Source organism: Apis mellifera, linkage group LG12, assembly GCF_003254395.2.
Source record: "Apis mellifera strain DH4 linkage group LG12, Amel_HAv3.1, whole genome shotgun sequence".
Lineage (NCBI taxonomy): Eukaryota > Metazoa > Arthropoda > Insecta > Hymenoptera > Apidae > Apis > Apis mellifera.
Window position 1 is genome coordinate 3,055,269 of NC_037649.1, and position 22,199 is coordinate 3,077,467.

Genomic DNA, 22,199 nt, shown 5'->3' on the forward strand with positions numbered 1-22,199 from the left:
ATTAGATATATTAAAAAAAATTATTTTTACGAAAAAAATACATTAGTAAAAACAAAATTTTCTGAAATACTGTTATATTTTTCAATAAAAGTAAATTTAACATAATATTTTTCATTCTGACAAACGTAATTATATTAAATATATATAATAAAATTATAAATAAAATTATTTTATATATTATAAATATTAAATATTATTAATATATTATTAATATTAGATATTAATAATTATAGAAAAAAACCAAACATCAAATTAGAAATGTCAAGTTATGCTCAACAATAAAATAATGATTATAATTATATTATTATGATTGATTATGATTATAATATATTAATAGTGATTCTTTTGGAATTATATATCAGCCAATGGTACTAGAAACTTTATATTTATACATGGAATTTTAAATAAATTTATATATATATAATATTTATGAATTATATAATATATTAAATATTTGTAATACATATTAATTATATAATATATTATATATTTATAATATATATTAATCATATAATATATTATTATATTATTATTATTATATATATATATATATTTTTTTTTTAAATTTTAAATAAAAAATCGAAAAATCAGATTCATCACAAAATTTTTATCTTCAACAAATTAATAAAAATATTATATTCGTAATTAAGATTATAAAAGAATAGATACTATGAACAATGTATCTCATTTATATACTCCATAAAAATAGAAAATATGAAATATGGATATGTAAATATCATAAAAAAATTAGTATAGAAAATCATTTTAGATATCATTTGATCAAAAATACCAAAAGTAGATTAATTAAATATTAATATAAGATAGAATATAGAAATAATAAAATAATAATAATGCATGCATTCATATATTTTTAAATCTTTTTTTATTTCTATTTTATCTCTAACAAATTTTCTTTAATTTCAAAAAATAAAGAAAAGAATATTTTTGTTTTGAAAAAAATATAAAAAAATTAAAAAACTATTCTACTTTTAATTGATAATATTAGAAAGATTAGAAATTGTTCATATTAGAATTTATTAGAAATTATTTATTAGATGTGTTAGATATATCTATAAATGTAATTAAATATATATTAATAAATTAGATATATCTATAAATAGTATTAACTTCTTATGTTTAGAAGTCTTTCTTTTAAAAAATATATTTTATAGTTTTTATAAATTAGTTGAAAGAAATATGATTTATGAAAAAATAAAAGTGCAATAAAAGAGAATAATATTAATATCAATTCATAATATATATTATGATATATATATATATATATATATATTTATTAATTATTATTTCTTTATCGATTTTCGTCGTCAATATAAATTCTATACTATTAATAATATAATATTATTTTTTTTTAATAAGTTTTTTTTTAATAAATTAGGTTAATTTTTTTATCTTACTACTTTCTTATTACTTTTATTACTACTTTTATTACTATTTTTTTTTTTAGATATATAGCTAATATATTGATATATTAATTCTCTAAACTGATCTGTAACATATTTTTGTTGAAATTTTTAAATATTTAGAAAAATAAAGATTCTTCATCTATGATAAATATTTTTCTATTAACAATATTTGATTCATGAATAAATAAAATAATTTTAGTCTGCCTAACCAATTTAATATTAATAAATATAATTTAATTATATTGAAAAAATTTTTAATTGATTTTATTAAACTTTCTTTCTGAATTATTTCATATACTATTTCATTTTTTGTTTTTTATTTGCATTAACAGTTTTTCATGTGGCATATTTGAATTGAAAAAATATTTAAAAGAAAGAAGGAAAAATATTCCAAAGAAATTTTTTAATATTAATATATAGAAGGTGCATAAAAATCAATAATAATGATGCCCTTGATGATCTGATAATGATATCAAATCATGATATTTTTTTCATTTGTTGTATCCCTTTCATAAATTTAATAAGTAAATGAAAAAATTAATCAATAATTAATATTTAAATATATTTTAAATGAAAAATAACTAATTGTTCTCGAATAAATATTTATATAAATATAATAAAAAAAATTAGTTATAATATTTTGCAAAATATTTTGGTAAATTATTAGAAATTTTACTTTTGATATTGAAAACATTCAATTGCATATTATTACCATATTTTAATATAACAATAATTTAAAACTAGATTCAAATGCATATGCATGAATGTCATTAAAAAATAAAAAAATCATTATTCTATGTTGATTTTTTATCTTTAAGAAATTTACAATGTCTTTTTCAATACATATTACTTTCATTTTTTTTCTATTATCTACCATTTTTTTTCTATTATCAAATTTATTTCAATATTTTAAAATTATTTTAAAATTATTCTAAAATTTATTTTATATACATTTATATACATATGTATACATATATTATATACATATGTGTATACATTTATATACATATGTATGTATATATATATATATTATTATATAATCTTGATAGTTATATTTTATTATAATATTACTTTGAGAATTAAATATAATATTTTATTAAATAATAAAACTAAATATAGAAAAAATAAATTTTTATTGTTTAAAGTTTTAATACTACAATTATTTAAATATTTTCATAAGCTAAATATGAGTCAATTCCTAGAATAAATCTTTTAATTTATAACATCGTATATATCATTCCTTTAAATATTAATTTCAAAAATATGAAGTAAAAATATATATATTTATTATTATAAATAAATTGTTATATTTATATTAATTCGAATAATATATAAATTAATTGAAATATAATCTTTTAATTTTTGAATGTATAATAATTTATACGCAACAAATCTATCCATTCTGAGATGATTTCAAATTTATAATAAATAAAATTATAATTAAGATAATTGATAATACTTAATAATCATATATATAATCAAAACAATAATCGTACATAAAATATTATATTTTATATATATATATATATATATATATATATAATATATATATAATTATTTATATATATAATATATAATATATATAATTATGTATATATAATATAATATAAAATAAAAATTCAAGCCTATTTATTTTTGTAATTCGCGCTTAAATTCATATTGCTTAATTCAGATATATTAAAGATCGATAAATATACGTTGCACGACATTATAAAGTAACAATATAGAAAAATGACTACATGACTTTTTATTTTTTCCTTTTTTTTTCAATTTTATATCTTGTATCTAAAAATTTACTTATTTTTGTATCGTTCTTTAAATTTATGATTAAGAAAATATATGCTTATAAAATGTTGCCTCGTTTAGGGTTTTTTTATGAATTGCATTATTTTTATTTAATTCGATTGGACAATAGAAGCATCAACATGGATCAAATTCAAATTGTTTTTTAATTAAAAAATTTATAATTGAAATTGAAATTAAATAATAACATTCAAAACAATATAATAACAAAATTTAATTTTTTAATAATTTTTGACCAATTTCTTTTTAAATACTTTAATCTATCAGAAATAACCAATAAAATCCACATTTTTCAAGTACCTTCTCTTTGTATAGTGAACTAGGCTGTGTAAATCGTGTAGAATATTTGGAGGTGTGAATGGCTCTTTGTACTTAGAAGTCGAATTTCTGATGCAATATTCGTTAACAAGACGTGAATGCACTGTATAGACAGTACGAAAGTATTGAGACCCGCGTGATGAAGATGCTATTATATATTTAAAAGCTAAGCAAATTAATAAGATAATTGAAGACACCAAAGTATTTAGAACAATTTTCAAAATGACTGAAGAAGATTCGGTATGTAATAATATTATATTATATTAATTATATCTTTAAGGGAGAATCTATATCGTATAAGAAAAGCATGGGAGTATAATTATCTTGACATATTTTTTGATTTTTTAATTTAATTTTAATACTTATATAAAAAATAAAATTTATGTAAAAGAATATTTTATAACATAATTTTTATACGATAAGAAAAATACCCCTTTTATACATTCCAACCTCAAAACCATGTGGATAGTATTCGATAAAATGTATAAATATATATTTATTATCAATATATCATGATAAATATTTTATTATCTTTATTGTAATATTCCATTCATTACGAATGTAATATAATATTACATTTAATCTATGAAACATTTTGAAATATATTTAACATGGTATATTTAAAAAAATTTATTTTTAAATTTTTAAGAAAATATATTAGATTAATTAAGATAATTAATAATAGTCTTTTATTATATCAATAAAGTCATTAAATTTCTTAAATATAATATGTAGAATAATAAAATAAAATTAATAAAATTTCACATATAATTGTACTATATTCATATAATAATGTAATAACTAAAAAAATTTATAGGTATTTGATCCTACTTTGAAAAAGAAAAAGAAGAAAAAGAAAACTACTTTTGATCTTGATGCAGCATTTAATGAAAGCGGTAGTACCGGAGATGTCTTGGAAAATACTGACAAAGAAAATCAAGAACCTGAAACTTCTGCACCAGCTGAAGATGACGAAGCATTGGATTTAGAAAATTTTGGAAGAAAGAAAAAAAAGAAGAAAAAAGCATTTAATTTAGATGAACTTGATGCAGCTTTGCCTGATGCAAAGAAAGAGGTAATGTATATATAATATGATGTGTAATTATGCATGAAATTATATTTAATAGCATAATATATTATTTATTATAATTTATATATTATGTAACATATATATTATTTATAATTTATAATTTATAATTTGGAAAGGATATTGTTGAACAACAAACAGAAGAAGTTATTGTGGATGACACTTTTGACTTAGATATGGATTTTTCAAAAACTAAAAAGAAAAAAAAGAAAAAGAAAGATCTTGATGAATTAGTAGCTGAAGAAGAACGTAAGGAAATTGAAGATAAAGAAAATGGTAAATATTATATATTGCAAAAATATCATAATTTGGGGTAACTAGTTGTTTATGTTATACATTATTTGTTAACATGCTGCACTGAATCTGAGCGAAGTGCAGAGTATGGTAAGAGATATGTATTTGATGTTTTCTATAATTTCTTAATTTCTATGTATAATATTTTATATATATACATATATATATAATAATCAATTTATATAATAACTAATTTTACATATCATAATCATTAGTTTTATTCCAACATAAAATAAATTGTTATTTCCCTTTGTTTTATATATATATATATATATATATAAATTAAAAATAAAAAAATTTAATATATCAATCAATAAATTTATTTATTAAATCTTTTATCATTTTTCTCAATATATAATCATATATTAAATTAATAGAATATATTATAATAATATTATATTTAAAATTATATTTCTTTATTTTTAAAATTATATTTCTTAATAGAAGAAACAAGTTGGGTTGGATCAGACAGAGATTATACTTATGACGAATTATTGGTAAGAGTATTTAATATTATGAGAGAAAAAAATCCAGACATGGTTGCTGGTAAAAAACAAAAGTTCGTCATGCGTCCTCCACAAGTAGTACGTATAGGCACTAAAAAAACATCTTTTGCTAATTTTACAGAGGTTAGTTTTATAATAATACTTGTTTATTTAAATTTATAAATTCTTTTTTTTTTATTACTTGTCTTACAATTTTTAATTGTAGATATGCAAAACACTTCATAGGCAACCAAAACATTTACTCGACTTTTTACTCGCTGAATTAGGAACTAGTGGTTCCGTTGATGGAAATAGTCAACTTATCATTAAGGGTCGTTTTCAACAGAAACAAATAGAAAATGTTCTTAGGAGATACATTAAAGAATATGTTACCTGCCACACTTGTCGTTCTCCAGATACCATTCTTCAAAAAGATACCAGACTATTTTTCTTACAATGTGAAACTTGTGGTTCAAGATGTTCAGTAGCTAGTATAAAATCTGGTTTTCAGGTAATTATTTTTAAAAAAAATTTAAAGCATTTATAATTAATTTGATACTTTTAAAAACTTTTCTAATAATCAACTATTTGTTTTAGGCTGTTACAGGAAAACGTGCAGCTATTCGAGCAAAAACTGCCTAAAAAATTTTTCATGTATCACGTTTATCAATTTTGTAGCATAATTTTGAAATTATCTGAGATTTCTTGTGTCAGAATGCAGTTTTTTACAATATCTATTATAATGGTGTGCAATTTCTATATTCATTTTTTTACTTATAGCAATTGAAAATGATCGATTAAAAAAAAAAAACATTGTAAAATTTATTGCACAATATTTTTTATTAATCTGCAACAAACAAAAAAAAATTATAGAAAAAATTACTGATGAAAAAATTTTTCTTCAAATTTACCTGCTATTTTTAATATTCTTATCTTTATTTTTTGAGTTTAAAGTCTTTAATATACTATTTCCTCTTAGAATATATAAAATTATACGATTTAACATAATTTTAACTTTTTTTTACGCATTTTCATTATTTTGGCAATAATCATATCGAACGCTTTCTAAAAAATAGTTATACAGTTATATTGTACACTATTTCATGATGGGGATAAAATAATCATATGATAATACAAAATGCATTATCCATTTGTCTACCATTGTGACAACATCCTGTATAAAGAAGTGTCTACTAAATATAAAATGGTATGGATTACCAGTTGTTATCAATAGATTTTAAGCTGGTAATAACTTGTTATATCATTTTCTGTAAAAAAATTATAACATTAAATTCGAGTATATTATTATGCATGGTGAAAAGTATTATTCCCATAATTATCTTTTTGTGAAAAATATCATGATAAAATATAATTTTTTTAAGCGATCAATAGCTAACTTTACTTAATTAATTTATTCAATTGTATTTATTAGGTAATAAATTTATTTTAAGAAACTTTATTATTCTTCTTATGTTTTTCATTAATAATATTTATATTTTTAAAGTAATTTCAATATTATATAATTAATTTGCAAGACATATATTTAAAATTAAATTTTTTAAATATTTAAAATATTTTTTATTTCAATTATTTTAATGCAATACATTGCTAAAAATGTTACTTATAAAATTATGTGCAATTTTAATAATTATATTTGCATATTATAATGATTAATATACATATATGTTATATAATAAATTTAAATAATTTAGTGTTTTTATGTATTACATAATAAAATTGTAATTTTTTTTAATAAAAAAGAATTTCTTGAGAAGTAAATTATCAAATTAGTAATTAAATTTTTGTTATATCAATTTCATTTTTTAATTTAATTATTTTTTCCTTAATATCAATAGCAGTATCTATAAAATTTTGAAATATAGAAATTGGCATGTTTGGCATTGGAAAATCTTTGAAAGGAATCCATTTTCGCGTGCCATCTTCACATTCTTTTAAATATACTGGTTGTGAAAATACTAATCCCTTTGGTATACCAAATGAACCTAAAAAATTTAAAATCCTATTTTATTGATGATTTTTTTTTTTATTTATGATTTTTCCTTATTTTATTACCATCAGATGCGATTCCCAATGATATAATTTCATCTCCAATGCTTTTTTTCTTGCTGTACCATAATTTCAAAAGATCACAAATAGCTCTACATTTTGGAAAATCTTCTGATCTGCCTACTTGATATCGAACGAGGGCCTAAACAAAATATTTTTTTTATTCTTTTTTATGTATAGAATATACAAAAGAAAATAACAAAATATATATAAAAGAAAATAACAAAATTCTTACGTATACCTTACGTTTAAAATGATTTTTATATGGATCTTTATCATGTGCCATGTAAAAAAACCATCTTAATTCTGAATATTTAATTCTGGATGGTATTATAGTTTTATTTGAATTTAAAACTTTTTTATATGGATAATATATATTATACTTTTGAATCATATGATCAACATCTACAAAATGATTGATTCCTATAATTAAATTTAGTATTAATATATATGTATAATAAGATATACTAATAACAATACATTATATTTTTTTTTATATAAATATAAATCAACCTAAAAAACCCCAAATAGGTGGACAACCAAAATTTTGGTGAGTAAGACCTAATGAATTCACAAATGTATGTATAAGTTCCAAACCATAATGAGCACTAGCAACTACAATATTTGTACTTGATAATTTTGTAACAAGTTCAAGCATAATATTAGCATAAAAACATGGAAGACTCATTGAACAAAATATTATCTTCATATGTGAAGGTGCATATTCATTTATATATGCAGATAAATTTTCTATAATTTTATAATTACGTTGCAACCAATTGTCTGTCCCTTCATTATCTTCTCTAAAATATTCATATAAATATTTACAGTATTTATATTATAATTACAATAATAATTATATTAAATTTATTATTTTTTATAATAATAATAATAAATACCGCATAAAACTATCAAGATAAATTAATATATCACAATTTTTTAATCCATCAGGAATATTCTCCACGATATTTACTGTATTTAAACCAGCACCTATTGTTCTTGCATCTTTGAAAATTCTCCTAAGTTTAAAAAAACATCCTGGTTGATCATACAAACTAATAACAATTCCATGAGTCATCCAGAGTTCTTTTGTCATTAATAACTGAGACACAAGATCCGGACACATCGATCTTCCTGCTCCTATTATCATTATTCTAAGACATTTTTCTTGTACTTGTAAATGTTTGCTTTTTTGTCTTTTTATATTATGAGCCTTTATTAAAAAAATTTAATAAATCTGATTAGAATAAATAATAATATAGATAATTTTTTTTAATATTTTCATACAATTAATAAATCTGCTTGTAATGCATCAAGTTCTTCTTTATTTAAATATGATGTGATGTTATAATATTTATGCAACAATTCCCAAAATTGATAACTACTCCCAATATAATTTACATGAGTTTGACTAAGTCCAATTTCTCTCCATATTAGAGGAGATTTAGTGTGAGTCCATTTATAAAGTTCACAAGTTTCTTTTAACCATGACTATAAAATAATGTTTAAATTGAATTGCATTTATAAATAAAAATATAATATTAACTTACTTCCCATCTTAAAGAACTTTTACTAATACTTCTATAATAAAAATTCGGTAATAATGTAGATAAACTTTCGGCAATAAAACATATATGATTAAAAGTAGGATCTTCTAAAATACCAGCTATTACAGTTAAACATCTATTTGTCATTTTGTATTATTAACAATTGAAGAGCATTTAATACTTTTTCAAAAATTTTTATAAAAACATATTAACAAAATATATTTGTAAAAATTTATTCATATGTAAAGAAAGCATAATGTATTAAAATTTTATTAAATTATTTATTTTTAATATTTTTTATCTATTTATATAATAGATTTTAAATATATAAATCATTCAAAAGCCAATTATTAATTAATCAATTTTGAAAATTTTTTAATTTTAATGTTAGAATATATACTTAGTATTCAATTTTTAAAAATCAAGCAATTAACATAAATAAATTGAAGTTGATTTTTTATATGCTTCAGATATATTTTAATCTATATTTTAACTTAATTGTTCTAAATTATTTTATATTAATAAATTATTGATAAAAAAATATTTAAAGCTAATCTTAAGCTAAATGAATATTTTTATATTTTTAAAATTAATTATATTTCATGTTTAAAATTCATCAGATATTTCTGGTAAATCAGGAATCTTATATTGTATCCACTCTTCATCAAATATAGGTGATATACATAATTTTGGTATTTCAAACTTAATTTGCCCTTGATCTAAATAAAAAATTTAAAATTAAATATATATATATATATAAAATACATACATAAAAAATACATAATTAAATGTACTATACCTAATTCAAAATCATCTTCATAAGGTACTATTTCATTTCTCTTTTTTTTAAATAATTCTTTAAATTCATTTTCTATATCTTTAGTATAAATATCATCTGTAAAAATATATTTAAATATTTTTTTATATCAATTATTTAATAAATTATTTAATTAAATTATCATACCATATTCAAATTGCATATCATAATGTGGTGCTAGATTTTCTGGTTCAGGATATAATTTTTTAACATGATTTTTTAAAAGTAATGGCTTTTTAAAAATACTTTCATTATATAATAAAGATGATTTTACATGTTTTATATCAAGTTCTTTTTTTGGAGATATATCTTTTTTTTTTATAGAAAATGCATTTAGTTTCTGTAAAAAATTAATCTTATTTATATAATATTTTATATTTTATTTTAACAATTTTTTAATAATTTATACTTCTGATAAAATATTTTTCCTAGGTGATATTAGTTGATGGTCATTATCTAATTGTGTTAGTTTTGGCTTTAACAATTCTTGTTGTTTGTTGAAAGTAATTTGCACAGTTTCAGGTACATTTAAATCAGAACTAGATCTAATTGATAATCCTTTTGGTTTTGATTGACCAACATTCTTTAAAGAACCATTTATACCAAGACATGTTTTTGATCTTGCTAAAGGTTTTGTAGTTGAATCTATGGTAATTTTATTATTAATAATATTATATTAATTTTATTTATAAAATAACATTTATAAAAAATAAAAAATATAAATATTAACTTTCATATATTTTTATTCTTACCTTTGTGAAATTCTGATATTTCACCAAATAAATTAAATATATTAGCCATAATAAAAATTTTAACGAAAAATAATATTAAAATAATAAAAAAAATATTTTGTAAGATAGAAAAATAATTTAATAACGTTTCGGTTTCTATTAGCTTTCCGTTTAATATGAACTGCTCTCTAAACAAAACTAGGGAAAATTGGTCACATTGAAATCTTAAATTACTAAAACCTTTTTTAGGTAAAAAATAAAATATCATATTATACGTAATATACGTATATGTATATATATTTCAACTATATTTAAAACGAATTTATAATGAGATAAATTTTTTTATTATAGTCTTTTTTCATTTTGTTTTTTCTATAATCAATTATATTAAGTTTATACAAAAATGTATTTATTCATAATATAATTTATTAAAAGAGACAAACAATTGTCCATAGCAAATATTTCATTATGATAAATTACATTGAAAATACATAATATATATTTTTACACGTACAATGACTTATCATGTCTTAAGGCCTCTAAAAATATAGACAACCAAAAGCTACCAACTGCTTACATTGGAATGCTTTGATTAAATTGATATAATAAATTGATCATATATATATATACAATTATTTATTATATATAAATATCAATGAAAGAATTTAAATTTTTCATAAGACTGAAAGCAAGAAATGCTATGCAAAATTACAGAAAAAAAAATAAATTATTTAATTTGTAATATTTTGATTTCTGTAAATAAAATATATTAAATATATTCTTTCATTGATATACATATATACAATTACATAAAATGTTTATAAATGCTAAATTCCTTTTACAAATAATTCCTATGAATTGTAGCAAAAAAAGGGAATTGTTTAATAGAAATTTGAATTCAGTTTTGTATCAATATCATTATGATGTCTATATGTTTTTACAATACACAAGAAGACAGTCTGTTTTCACTTGTATACCAATAAGATGTAGACAATTTTTTTAATATTAACTGCAATAGCAATATCTTTTTGTCTTCATATTTTTAGTTTTTTAACCCATTCTAATACTTTGAATTATTTGGAATACAGCTGAAAGTTAAAAAAATTTAACTTATATAGATATATATATATATAAATATATACTTATATACTATATATTATATACTATATACTTATTTAAAAAAATTATATTTAAATCACAATATTAAAACTTACCAGAACCACATACAACAAAGAGAAAAAGTGCTAATAAACAAGGTCCAACAGGAGATCCTTCATCTTGTGGCTTCTAGAATATATTAAATGTAATAATTTGATATAAAAATTAAATAAATTCATATATAATAAAAAAAATTTATATTATTTATGAATTTTACAATTCATATTATAATTCATATTTTTGATCAAAAAAATAAATTATTTAAATAATTGATTCCTAAATTGAATGTACATTCATATTACATATGGTAGATTTATTAATTTACTGGATTAATTATTTTTATTATTATTAAAAAATGAAAAATTATAAATATTAAGAAGATCTAACATTATTTGTTAAAATACGTACAACGTAAAATTAATAATATAAAAAAATAATACATATTAAATTGCATACAATCATTTTGTCAATTAACCTTAATATTAAAAACTAATAATTATATGTATGTAAAAAACATTTTAATTGTTTAAATAAATTTATATATAAATTAAATATATTTTATTAGATAATAAAATGTAACATACCGATGACTTTGGAACATTTCCACGAAGTGTAATATTTTTTGTAGCTCTTTCATTAGCGATACGCATTCTTTGTTTTGGTGCCATCTTTATTTTTTGTTTGTCAAAATTGCTTCAATAAGATTTGAAATAAATTAATAAATAATTTAAACACTATTTTAGTCACTGTACGTGTACTAGAATATGACGTTCTTGTGCTATAAACAGGTGTATACACTACACTCTGACTCTTACGTCGATGTGTGCGCTTTGACACGTGAATACTTTGGAATATACAACGGAGTAACTTTTAGTGCCACACTGGCACCAACAGAATCAATTTAATAATTATATTTTTCACAATATTCTAATTTTTATAATTATATATATTTATATTATTTTAACATTTGTTTAATTATTAATATATTTTAAGTATATATTCAAGATTATGTAAATATTTTACATGAAATACTTTTGAATAACGTAGTATAAACACGTTTCTATACATGTATACAATCATGTATCATGATTATTTTTAAATGTAAAAATAATATACTTTATGTATAATGAAAAAGTAAGTTAATAAATAAAATTTAAAAAAATTTTGAACAAAAAATAATTTTAACTAACGAAATCTATTTTTGATATACTATCAATAATTTAAGAAACGATTTATAAATTTTAAAATAATTAAATAAATATATGTGTATAAATAAAAATAAATTATATTTTTGTTGCATGTAGAAATTTTATATTTCATAGAATTGCTACGTCTAACAAACCATATGATTCATTCGAATATTTTCCCCAATATTCATTCAGCAATGTTTCACATCAAGTTAAACATACTCTCTACAACTCCCATATTCCTTTTTTATTTTTTTTTTTCAACAGCGATTAGATATTTAATATAATTCATATAGTTAGATATTTAACCGCGTGAAAAAGATCACAATTAAAAATTTTATCACCAGTTATAGACAATATTTTACATTTTACCAACACACTCACAATTCATAATGAAGAATATCCATACAGAAAAAAATGACATGTCGTAACATGTAATGCGCAATTAATGGTAAAAAAATTTCTTATAATTCACATTTAATCTTATCTTTTAACTTACCTATAAATTAATATTACTTGAATTTTTAGTAAACAAACATAAAATTATAATTATAATTTCACTTCAGAGTCACAAAAATATTATTTAAACTTTAAATAATTTTAATTAAAGTATAGATTGTGTGATTGAATATTATATAATTCATATATCTATAAATTTCTATAAATCTTCATCTATAAATTTATAAATAAAATTTTTTTTGTTTTAATTATTTTTCAATTTAATTAATAATATCTAATTAGAATTATTTATATTTGTTCATATATTTTTTTCTTCTAAAAAAAATATTAAAATTCTTGAAATATTTTCAAATTATATTACATAAATACATAAATTTTTATGTAAATTCCAAGAAAAAAATAATCAGTAAATATACTATAATATAATTGAGTAATTTTAAAATGATTGTTTTAAGTAAAATAATTCTATCATAAAATAATCAGAGCCTGTATTTTGTATAATATTAAATTGTGACTCATGAAATGAATATGTATGATTGTTTGAATAATCGATAAACTATTTGTTTCGTAGATATCTATCTTCCGTAAGATTTATCTTTTACCAACATAAAACAAATAAGTTAATCATTTTCTTGAAATGAAAGTATCATTATTACTTCAATTAATATAAGGATGATAAAATATTCATTGAATATTTTTAAAAAATGATATAATGAATATTTCTCTTTAAATATTTAGCTATACTTCATTAAAATTAATATAGTTCTTTCATAAGTTGCATTTGTACATTATAAATAACTTTAATCAAAAGAACAGTCCTACTTTATAAAAACCGGCAGGTTTTATTTTGTATGTTCTTATTTTAGTTAATTGTAGATATTACACTAGAATTGTGATTTAGTCTATTTTGACTGTAGAATATATCTTTCGTACAAATGCATTAGTACCAACATAACCAACTGTTCCACACATTATACCCAAGGCGAGACTAAACAATGCCATATAACCAAAATAAAATGCCGTTTGGAAGAGACCATACATTCTGAAAAAGAAAAATAAAATTACATTTTATTTTTTTTAATAAATTTGCATGAGATTAATTGAACATAATATAAATTTACTTAGTTTTAAAGAAGAAATAATAGAAGGAATATATATAGACATAACCAGCAGTTGAAGCAGCCGCTAAGAAACTTGTCCACTGCCTATAAAAAATATATATTAAAATATAAAACTCATTATGTAACAATATTCATAATTAATTAATATATAATAATTAAATAATATTTACCATCGATAATCTTCAGCATTTAATAAAAAGTATGTACATACAATAGTAACACAAACAGTTACTATCATTAGAATAACAAATACTAGTAACATAAATCCATAAACATAATAAATTTTATATGCCCAAAATGAGGTAAAAATAAAGTACCTAAAAAAAAAAACATAAAAAGTAATTTGACATATTTTTTAATTAATGATAAATAAATAATGAATATTACATTTCAATAAATATTGATCCAAAGGGTAAGATACCACCAAGCATAATTATAACCAATGGTTCCATGAACCATTTTTTTTCGGGAATTGGTCGAGGTACTGCATTAACTCTGCATGGTGCATCTGGAGTTCCAGCTAAATTACGACCCAAAATAGTTCCAACTAATGTTAATGGTAATATAACAAATATACAAATACATGTTACTGCTACCTATAATAAATTATTTTTATTAATATATACAAAAAAATGTATATATAAATAATACTTTCCATGGAACCAAATGGTATAGCACGGCTGGCATGATAATACATTGCAATGAAGTTAATAAAAAATGCAGTGCCGCAGACAATAAAAGGTAACATAAAAGCACTAAGAATCATTTGTTTAATCCAAATACGACCTCCCATACGTGCATATAAACCTCCTCCAGCATAACCATTTATAGGTGATGTAGCAGCATACACAAAAATTGCTGTTGATAACATTGATCCTCTTTCTGTATACAATTCTCCGAGAATAGCAAAAATAATAACACTAAGTACAACCACAGTAACCTAAAATAAAATAGTTCATAAAATATTATAATTATTACTTTAAAAATATTGATTTAGAAATTCTAATTAAAATAATTACCTGATATCCAGCACCTATAAGAGCTGAAAAAAGCATTGCATGACTAGCAGGTCTAAATACATCTCCATGAACTTGTTTCCATCCATATTCATCACCTAAATCTCGTTCCATATCATCCATTTCTTCATCTCTACTATATCTAGCATAATCTTTTCTTAATGTACGCATTAAAATCATTGAAACAAGTCCAACAAGAAAGATTACCATCATAAAACTATTAAAAATACTGAACCAATGAATCTGAAAAAAACAAAGGATAAAAATTCATTTTTAAAATAAAATAATATATAATTTTTAATTTCACATTTAAAATATGTTTACTCTGTGTTGGAAAAAATTAGGATCCAGATATTTGTCAAATCTATCTTCGAATTTAACATTACTCTTTTTCCAATTAACTTCATAACTGAAAGAAATGGCTGTATCCTGCACTAATTTAATTTTATTTTCACTAGTTAAATTTACATCAACTATTTGCTTTCCATTATATCCTATATCAAATTTCTTATGTGTCCAAATATAATAAGATACAATTCCATTATTATCTTCAGGCTCTCCCACAACACCTAAATATTAATAATAATCAATTAATATAATAGGAAAATACTTAAGAATTGAAAAAAATTAAAACTTCGATTTTACCCCATATTGGTAAATCATCCATATACATTTTATACCAATATTGATTCTTCACTGCATATATGAAAGCTTTTTCACTTTCTTCAGATAATTTTATTTGACAGTAATCCATTTTTGCAATATCAGCTATCAAATAATAAATATATATCATCATAATTATGATATCTATCATTAATTAATAAAACTTCAAAATACCTTTGTATTCAATTTCCAGACCACTAAATTTGAGTTCGATGCCTTGTAATGCTTCAGAAAAAGTTTCATGATAATGATTAATAACATTTTTTGTGCCCATACAAAAAGGTAATGAATAATAGGAATAAGTTTCCTGTCGATTATGATATGGTCCAACAGTACTCATCCATAATACAACTTCATCATTATCTTCATACTAATGAAAAAAAATATATTCCATTAATACATAATATGTATAATAATATAAATATGTAAAATATAATACAACATAAAACATGTATATGAAAACAAATCAATTTTTAATAAAATTATTGATTAAAAATTAGCTATTAAAATTTATAATATCATAATATTTTGAAAATATGTTAATTTTCTGAATATATACTTACAACGTGAGTATGCTCGTCGAGATAGACAAAAGGGAGTAGGCTAAGCGCCAGAAAATGGAATAACAATCGAGCCCGACACATGATCATCGTGACGGGAAGGCGCACTAGGCGCCTTATGCTAATACAAATAGAAATTCAAAGATATTTTACAATAAAGATACTCCATAGATTCACGAAATAAATATTGCTTAATGGAAACACCGAACAAACAAGTACCAATGGACACGTATTAAAACACGATGATGATACTCACAGCAACCGCTAATATGCTAGGTATTAAGAATTTACTATCACAGTAGATGGCGCTTTTATCATTATATTCTAGAAGTTCTTCCCAAATTGATCATCGTAAAAATTTAAATGATTTATATAATTAAAATATTTAAAAAAAAATTCATTAATATAAAATTACGTTTAAAAATAATATATATACAATATATAAATATATATATGTATATGAAATAAATATTCAAATAAACTTTTATATTTAATTAATTTATGAATTAGATATATTAATAAGAATACAATAATTTAAAGAAAATCAAAGATATATATTTATTTTTTTACACATTTTTTTGCTATAATTACAATTAGTACAAATTTAAACTTTATTATTATTCTTCGGGCCAAGGTTTTCCTATTCCTTGAGATGCACCCATTCTTGATGGATCTTGACTGGGATAATGTATTGGAGCTGTTCCAGGTGGAAAAATTGGTGTTGCAGTGGCAGGTGCCATTTGAGGTGGAAACATATATTGAGGAGCAACTGGTGGAGGTGGAATCATCATTGGTGGTATCATACCAGGAGTAGTTTGAAGATTGAAAAAATTATTTCCCATACTTTCTGGTGGAGGTGGTAGAGCACCAGGAAGACCTGGTACAGGTTCTAAGATTTCTCTAGTTGCTTCTGCTGCAGATACAGTTTGCCTTCCTTGCGAACGTCCCCATTTAATTGTTAATCTTCGTCCTCCTAATATCAGTTTATTAAATGTTCTTTCTGCAGCTGCTTCAGCAGCACTTCTTTGTGTGTATTGAATAAAAGCACATTGTTGACGAGGAACCATAGTTACAGAACGTATTTCTCCATATTGATAAAAGTGATCACGCAACTGCTTTTCTGTTAAAACATCTCCCAAATTACCAACATATAAAGTTGTAATGGATTTATCCTCTGGTGGATCTAATTTAGGCATAGCTGCAGCTCTGCGCATTAATTTATCAGCAACAGGATCATTAACTCCATAATAACGATCTTTAATATTTTGATCAGCTAATGGATCATCAGGATCAGTAGGTTTCTCATGACGATATGGGCATTCTTCTCCCCTTTTACATTCTCCTTTAACCCAAAAGGAGCAAATGTGTGGTCTATTTCTTTTATAATAAGGACTAGTCCTTGCTAACTTCATCAATAAATCACTAGCAGCTGCAGATTTACCAACAGCACCTGCTGGTGATGTGGGATCTATTTTACCAATTTCACTATCTATATTTTGTACATAATATTCTTTGTTTACATCTGATCTTGGCAAATCATCTTTGATTTTAAGTGCTGCATCACGTACTTGAATTGGCAAACCATATTCTAAATCAAGTAAACATGTTTGACAGACATTTTTCAAACGACTACAAGTTTGGCAAACTTCAGTCTTTTTAAATCGCATTCTTGCACCTGGACACCACCTGAATACTGTAAATGGACGCATGCATATTTTACATTCTTTTCCATATCTTTCTTTCGTCTGTAAATGTAAACATAAAAATTAAATTATATTAAAATGTATTTTAAAAAAATAAAAATTAATTAAAATTTTTATAATATTGACCTACCATTCGAATATATGGATTGTCACCCAAACAAGTTTGACATAATATTGGAAATTCCTAAAAAGAAAAAAAAAATATTTAAAATTTCATTTCAAAATTTCAATTATTCATATATTTGATTATACGTACTGCATCTTCCCAATTTTGCCTATTATACATATTTGTTGTTTTAGAAGTAGCCATTTTTTATTATTTTATCTTGACTTTCCTATTCTTCTTACTAAAGACAAATATCAAATACAACTGTGACTAGCGTTTTTACATAAAAATCACTAGTTAGTTTTTTTTGTAAGATATTACTGACATGAAAGAAAATCGTGACATATATTCATTCTATCTATGGATATTCATCGAATAAAGTTACTAGAAATAAGCAAATCAAAATGTATAACACATATTCTGAATTTAGTTATTGGTTGATGAAATAACTATATATCAGTACCGTTTAATATATAAATTAAATTATATAAATATATAATTAAAAAAGTATCCACATTAAACATATTGTTATATAAATTATATATATTAAATATGTTTAATTTTTTGTATAAAATATATCGTTTTTAAATATAATTCATTCGTCTTTCACAAAATATTATTATTTATGATATATATTAATAAAAAAAATTAAAAAATTTTAATAAAAATTTATTTACTAATTATTTAATAATAAAAATATTTTTTAATTATTTTATTAATCTTTTAAAATACAAGATATAATATTAGAATATAAAAAATATTAAAACATAAATTAGAGATTTTTCAAACATTTTCTTTTGCAAAAATTTTCATTATGGTTATGTTAACGAGTTAATAAAAAACTGCTAATCACGAAACATGTAATTTAGTCGAACCGCAACAATAGCATTGATTGCTGTGTCGATGATGAAAACATGAACAAATATATAGCGTTATATAATATATAATACTATATAATAATATATAAAATATAAAATTTATTAATAATTCAATAAATTTAATTGTATTTATTACATATTCAATTTATTATTAAAATTATTTATTAAAATTATTAATTTATTTCTTATTTAATAAATCGTATTGTAATAAGTTTAAAAAAATTATTTATTTAAGTTTAAGAACAGCTTAAACAGAAATAAATCTGTTATTTAAAACCATCAATAAGATTTTTTTTTCTTAAAACTTATCTTATTCTTTGCTTTAAAAATATAATAAAAATTGTATTCACAAATATTAATTATTATTATTATTTAATTTTATAAAAATTAGTTACATTAAAAATTTTATTAAACTTTATATTATATATAACTTATATAAAATTTATAATTTATTATTATTTAGTTTCATGAAAATTAACTGAATTTTATTCAAATCTACTTTATTATTTATTAAGTTTTTACACTTTAACTTTCTAGGTATTAAAAATTCCGAAATTTCTTTTATGATTTTTTATAAATTTTGACAAGTAGTATCCAGGATGTCATTTTAATCAATATCATATCTTATATGATTATCTTAGTTTTCGTAAAATTTTTATTAAATCTAATAAAATTATTAAAAATAAATTGAAACTATAACAAGATTTAAAAATTTTTGAAAAATTAAAAATAAGTTTAGATAAAAAATAAATAATTATTATATTAATAAAAAAGGAAAGAGAAAGAATGAAAAATAGAAGAAAAAAATAGAAAACAAAAGAAAAAAATATTTCTTATATTCAATCTTAATGAATATAAGAAAACATATCTAATGGGATATGATAGAGAGAATAAAAAAGAATATAAAGTTTATAAAAAGATCAATATAAACAAATTGAATAGATGAAAAAATGAAGCAAAAAATAAAAAAAGTTAATAAAGAAAAAAAGAAAGAAAGCTTTAAAGGATTTCACTGAGATTATAGATCACAGAACAAAAGCTTGTGATGATATTAAGCAGTGAGAAAAAATAAAAAGATTCAATAGAAAATATGATGTCTCTATCAAGAAAAAAGAAGAAATAGAGAAAAAAATAAAAAAAAAATATTCTATCAAAAGATATAAATCTATATAGATACTAGAAGAAATAAGTTCAATGAACTGCTATCAATTTGAAACAAGAAATGATAAAAAACAGCAAAACAGAAAAGAAAAAAAAGAAAAAATGATAATATACAAGAATATAGGAATATAGAAATATATAGGAATTAAAAAAATAAAGTAATAAAATAATAAAGATAAAAATATATGAGAATAAAACTCATTTTTTAATAAAAGATAGACGAGAAATAGACATAACAACAAAAGTTATTAAAAAAGAATAGAATAAAAATTAAATTTATTAGATAATTAGATAATATTAACAACAAAATTATTAAAAAATCCACCTCAAAATATAAAAAATAGAAATATAATTATAATAAAAGAAATATAATTATAAAAAAATAGAAAAAATTTATAATAAAATTTAGGATAAAAGAAATACTAGAAGAATGAAAAAAAAGTATAATAATAATTATTTAAAAGAAACAAATAAAAAGATATTAAAATAAATTTAAAAAAAAAATCATAAATAAATGACAGAATGAATTTAGACAAAATAAGGACAATCATATTATTCTAATTGCAGACATAAAAATAGGATCTAAAAAATAGAAGAAAATTCTGATAGTATTTGTGAATAGAGAAAGTTTACAACAAAGTCACAACAAAATAGACACAAAAGAAAAAAAATCTTCACAAAAAATATGAAAATATATAAATTGCCAAATAGAATATAAAAAATTATAATAAATAATAATCAAATGAAAAATAGAAAAGATGCAATTCTTAATTTCTATATAATATATGTCATAATATAATATATAATATAATAGATATGAAAAATGAAATCAAAGAATAATTTAAAGAATAATTTAATTTAAGATGTGAAAATTATAAAATACAAATATTTTTTAATATATAATAAATAAACAAATATAGTTTATTTATATAATAATTTATAAAAGTTTATAAAATTTAGAGTTTTATATAAATATGTTATAAATGTAATATATATTTTTTTTATAGTATAAGTTTAAATTATAAGTATACAAGCAAACAAATTATCATATATATATATATATATATGCAACAATTATTTGTTAAATATAAATTATTATTATAATTATTATTATATATGAATCGATTTAATATTGAAATAAAAATAATTTTCGAAAATAATTATTGATATTGTTGGTCATCTATAGCACAAAAAATTTAATTTAGTATTTTAAAGATTTTATTTAATAAGTTTAAATAGTTGTTATTTATAGATAATAATTGATCATTGGATAAATTGTGAATATACATTAATATAGTATAACTTGTCAAATATATTTAAAAAGCTCTAACCTTATGTACGAATAATTTTTAAATTTTTTAATAAATTTTTAAAATTAAAATTAATATTTTTGAATTCTTTAAAAATTATTAGAGAATACAAAAAAAAATTAGTTTTTATTCCAAAATTTTGTTCTAAAATTTAATTTTTTTTAAAATATAAGAAAAGTCAACAATTTTAAAACAATTAATGTGTTCAAAGTAAATTAAAATAATATAAATTCAATTTTTAGTTTGAGATATAAATATTATAATGTGAATATATTTCAGAATTTATATGTACTTAAATAAATAG

General features: G+C 20.2%; 5 protein-coding genes across 7 annotated transcripts; 1 reads left to right on the plus strand and 4 right to left on the minus strand.

Moving 5' to 3' along the window:
* The first annotated feature begins 3,474 nt into the window (after positions 1-3,474).
* LOC100578660 (eukaryotic translation initiation factor 2 subunit 2) lies at positions 3,475-6,148 on the plus strand. 2 transcript variants are annotated; one of them, XM_026444294.1, is made up of 7 exons: positions 3,475-3,785; positions 4,363-4,620; positions 4,752-4,908; positions 4,984-5,016; positions 5,371-5,555; positions 5,638-5,922; positions 6,009-6,148. In XM_026444294.1, exons 1-7 carry the CDS (start codon positions 3,768-3,770, stop codon positions 6,051-6,053), a joined length of 981 nt encoding a protein of 326 aa, XP_026300079.1. In that variant the 5' UTR covers positions 3,475-3,767; the 3' UTR covers positions 6,054-6,148. The 2 variants fall into 2 exon arrangements, with proteins under 2 accessions (XP_026300079.1, XP_026300080.1); XM_026444295.1 differs by lacking the exon at positions 4,984-5,016.
* Positions 6,149-7,028: 880 nt separating this feature from the next.
* Positions 7,029-9,246, minus strand: LOC100578805 (putative malate dehydrogenase 1B). Of its 2 annotated transcripts, XM_026444296.1 has the most exons (7): positions 9,029-9,246; positions 8,766-8,969; positions 8,378-8,691; positions 7,992-8,281; positions 7,720-7,901; positions 7,485-7,620; positions 7,029-7,414 (listed from the first exon to the last, which is right to left on the minus strand). In XM_026444296.1, exons 1-7 carry the CDS (start codon positions 9,170-9,172, stop codon positions 7,206-7,208), a joined length of 1,479 nt encoding a protein of 492 aa, XP_026300081.1. In that variant the 5' UTR covers positions 9,173-9,246; the 3' UTR covers positions 7,029-7,205. The 2 variants fall into 2 exon arrangements, with proteins under 2 accessions (XP_026300081.1, XP_016772878.1); XM_016917389.2 differs by lacking the exon at positions 8,766-8,969 and having other exon boundaries at positions 9,029-9,244.
* Positions 9,247-9,585: 339 nt separating this feature from the next.
* Positions 9,586-12,638, minus strand: LOC724407. The gene is made up of 9 exons (XM_026444446.1): positions 12,316-12,638; positions 11,788-11,860; positions 11,629-11,661; positions 11,111-11,142; positions 10,595-10,871; positions 10,252-10,487; positions 9,990-10,182; positions 9,825-9,920; positions 9,586-9,744 (listed from the first exon to the last, which is right to left on the minus strand). The coding sequence occupies exons 1-9, from the start codon at positions 12,397-12,399 to the stop codon at positions 9,632-9,634; spliced, it is 1,137 nt and encodes a 378-aa protein (XP_026300231.1). The 5' UTR covers positions 12,400-12,638; the 3' UTR covers positions 9,586-9,631.
* A 1,431-nt stretch (positions 12,639-14,069) lies between these two features.
* LOC551549 (transmembrane 9 superfamily member 3) lies at positions 14,070-17,046 on the minus strand. Its single transcript, XM_006572098.3, has 10 exons — positions 16,741-17,046; positions 16,352-16,547; positions 16,160-16,282; positions 15,839-16,083; positions 15,518-15,757; positions 15,154-15,438; positions 14,886-15,094; positions 14,669-14,815; positions 14,499-14,582; positions 14,070-14,419 (listed from the first exon to the last, which is right to left on the minus strand). Exons 1-10 carry the CDS (start codon positions 16,825-16,827, stop codon positions 14,275-14,277), a joined length of 1,761 nt encoding a protein of 586 aa, XP_006572161.1. The 5' UTR covers positions 16,828-17,046; the 3' UTR covers positions 14,070-14,274.
* A 264-nt stretch (positions 17,047-17,310) lies between these two features.
* LOC411538 (pre-mRNA-splicing factor RBM22) lies at positions 17,311-18,965 on the minus strand. The gene is made up of 3 exons (XM_395009.6): positions 18,697-18,965; positions 18,571-18,624; positions 17,311-18,482 (listed from the first exon to the last, which is right to left on the minus strand). The coding sequence occupies exons 1-3, from the start codon at positions 18,748-18,750 to the stop codon at positions 17,355-17,357; spliced, it is 1,236 nt and encodes a 411-aa protein (XP_395009.2). The 5' UTR covers positions 18,751-18,965; the 3' UTR covers positions 17,311-17,354.
* Positions 18,966-22,199: the final 3,234 nt, after the last annotated feature.

What these genes read in the sequence shown, in the direction of transcription:
- LOC724407 (XM_026444446.1), bottom strand. Translation starts at nt 12,399, where the DNA reads ATGGCACCAAAACAAAGAATGCGTATCGCTAATGAAAGAGCTACAAAA. An exon ending in CTTTGTTGTATGTGGTTCTG is followed by an intron (nt 11,662 to 11,787) that starts GTAAGTTTTAAT and finishes TTTAACTTTCAG; the next exon opens with CTGTATTCCAAATAATTCAA. An exon ending in GGAAAAATATTTTATCAGAA is followed by an intron (nt 10,183 to 10,251) that starts GTATAAATTATT and finishes AATTTTTTACAG; the next exon opens with AAACTAAATGCATTTTCTAT.
- LOC411538 (XM_395009.6), bottom strand. Translation starts at nt 18,750, where the DNA reads ATGGCTACTTCTAAAACAACAAATATGTATAATAGGCAAAATTGGGAA. An exon ending in GGCAAAATTGGGAAGATGCA is followed by an intron (nt 18,625 to 18,696) that starts GTACGTATAATC and finishes TTTTCTTTTTAG; the next exon opens with GAATTTCCAATATTATGTCA. An exon ending in ACAATCCATATATTCGAATG is followed by an intron (nt 18,483 to 18,570) that starts GTAGGTCAATAT and finishes TTACATTTACAG; the next exon opens with ACGAAAGAAAGATATGGAAA.
- LOC100578805 (XM_026444296.1), bottom strand. Translation starts at nt 9,172, where the DNA reads ATGACAAATAGATGTTTAACTGTAATAGCTGGTATTTTAGAAGATCCT. An exon ending in TACAAGCAGATTTATTAATT is followed by an intron (nt 8,692 to 8,765) that starts GTATGAAAATAT and finishes TTTTTAATAAAG; the next exon opens with GCTCATAATATAAAAAGACA. An exon ending in AAAATCATTTTAAACGTAAG is followed by an intron (nt 7,621 to 7,719) that starts GTATACGTAAGA and finishes TATTTTGTTTAG; the next exon opens with GCCCTCGTTCGATATCAAGT.
- LOC100578660 (XM_026444294.1), top strand. An exon ending in TGCCTGATGCAAAGAAAGAG is followed by an intron (nt 4,621 to 4,751) that starts GTAATGTATATA and finishes TAATTTGGAAAG; the next exon opens with GATATTGTTGAACAACAAAC. An exon ending in TGAGCGAAGTGCAGAGTATG is followed by an intron (nt 5,017 to 5,370) that starts GTAAGAGATATG and finishes ATTTCTTAATAG; the next exon opens with AAGAAACAAGTTGGGTTGGA.
- LOC551549 (XM_006572098.3), bottom strand. Translation starts at nt 16,827, where the DNA reads ATGATCATGTGTCGGGCTCGATTGTTATTCCATTTTCTGGCGCTTAGC. An exon ending in CTAATTTTTTCCAACACAGA is followed by an intron (nt 15,758 to 15,838) that starts GTAAACATATTT and finishes TGTTTTTTTCAG; the next exon opens with ATTCATTGGTTCAGTATTTT. An exon ending in CTATACCATTTGGTTCCATG is followed by an intron (nt 15,095 to 15,153) that starts GAAAGTATTATT and finishes AATTTATTATAG; the next exon opens with GTAGCAGTAACATGTATTTG.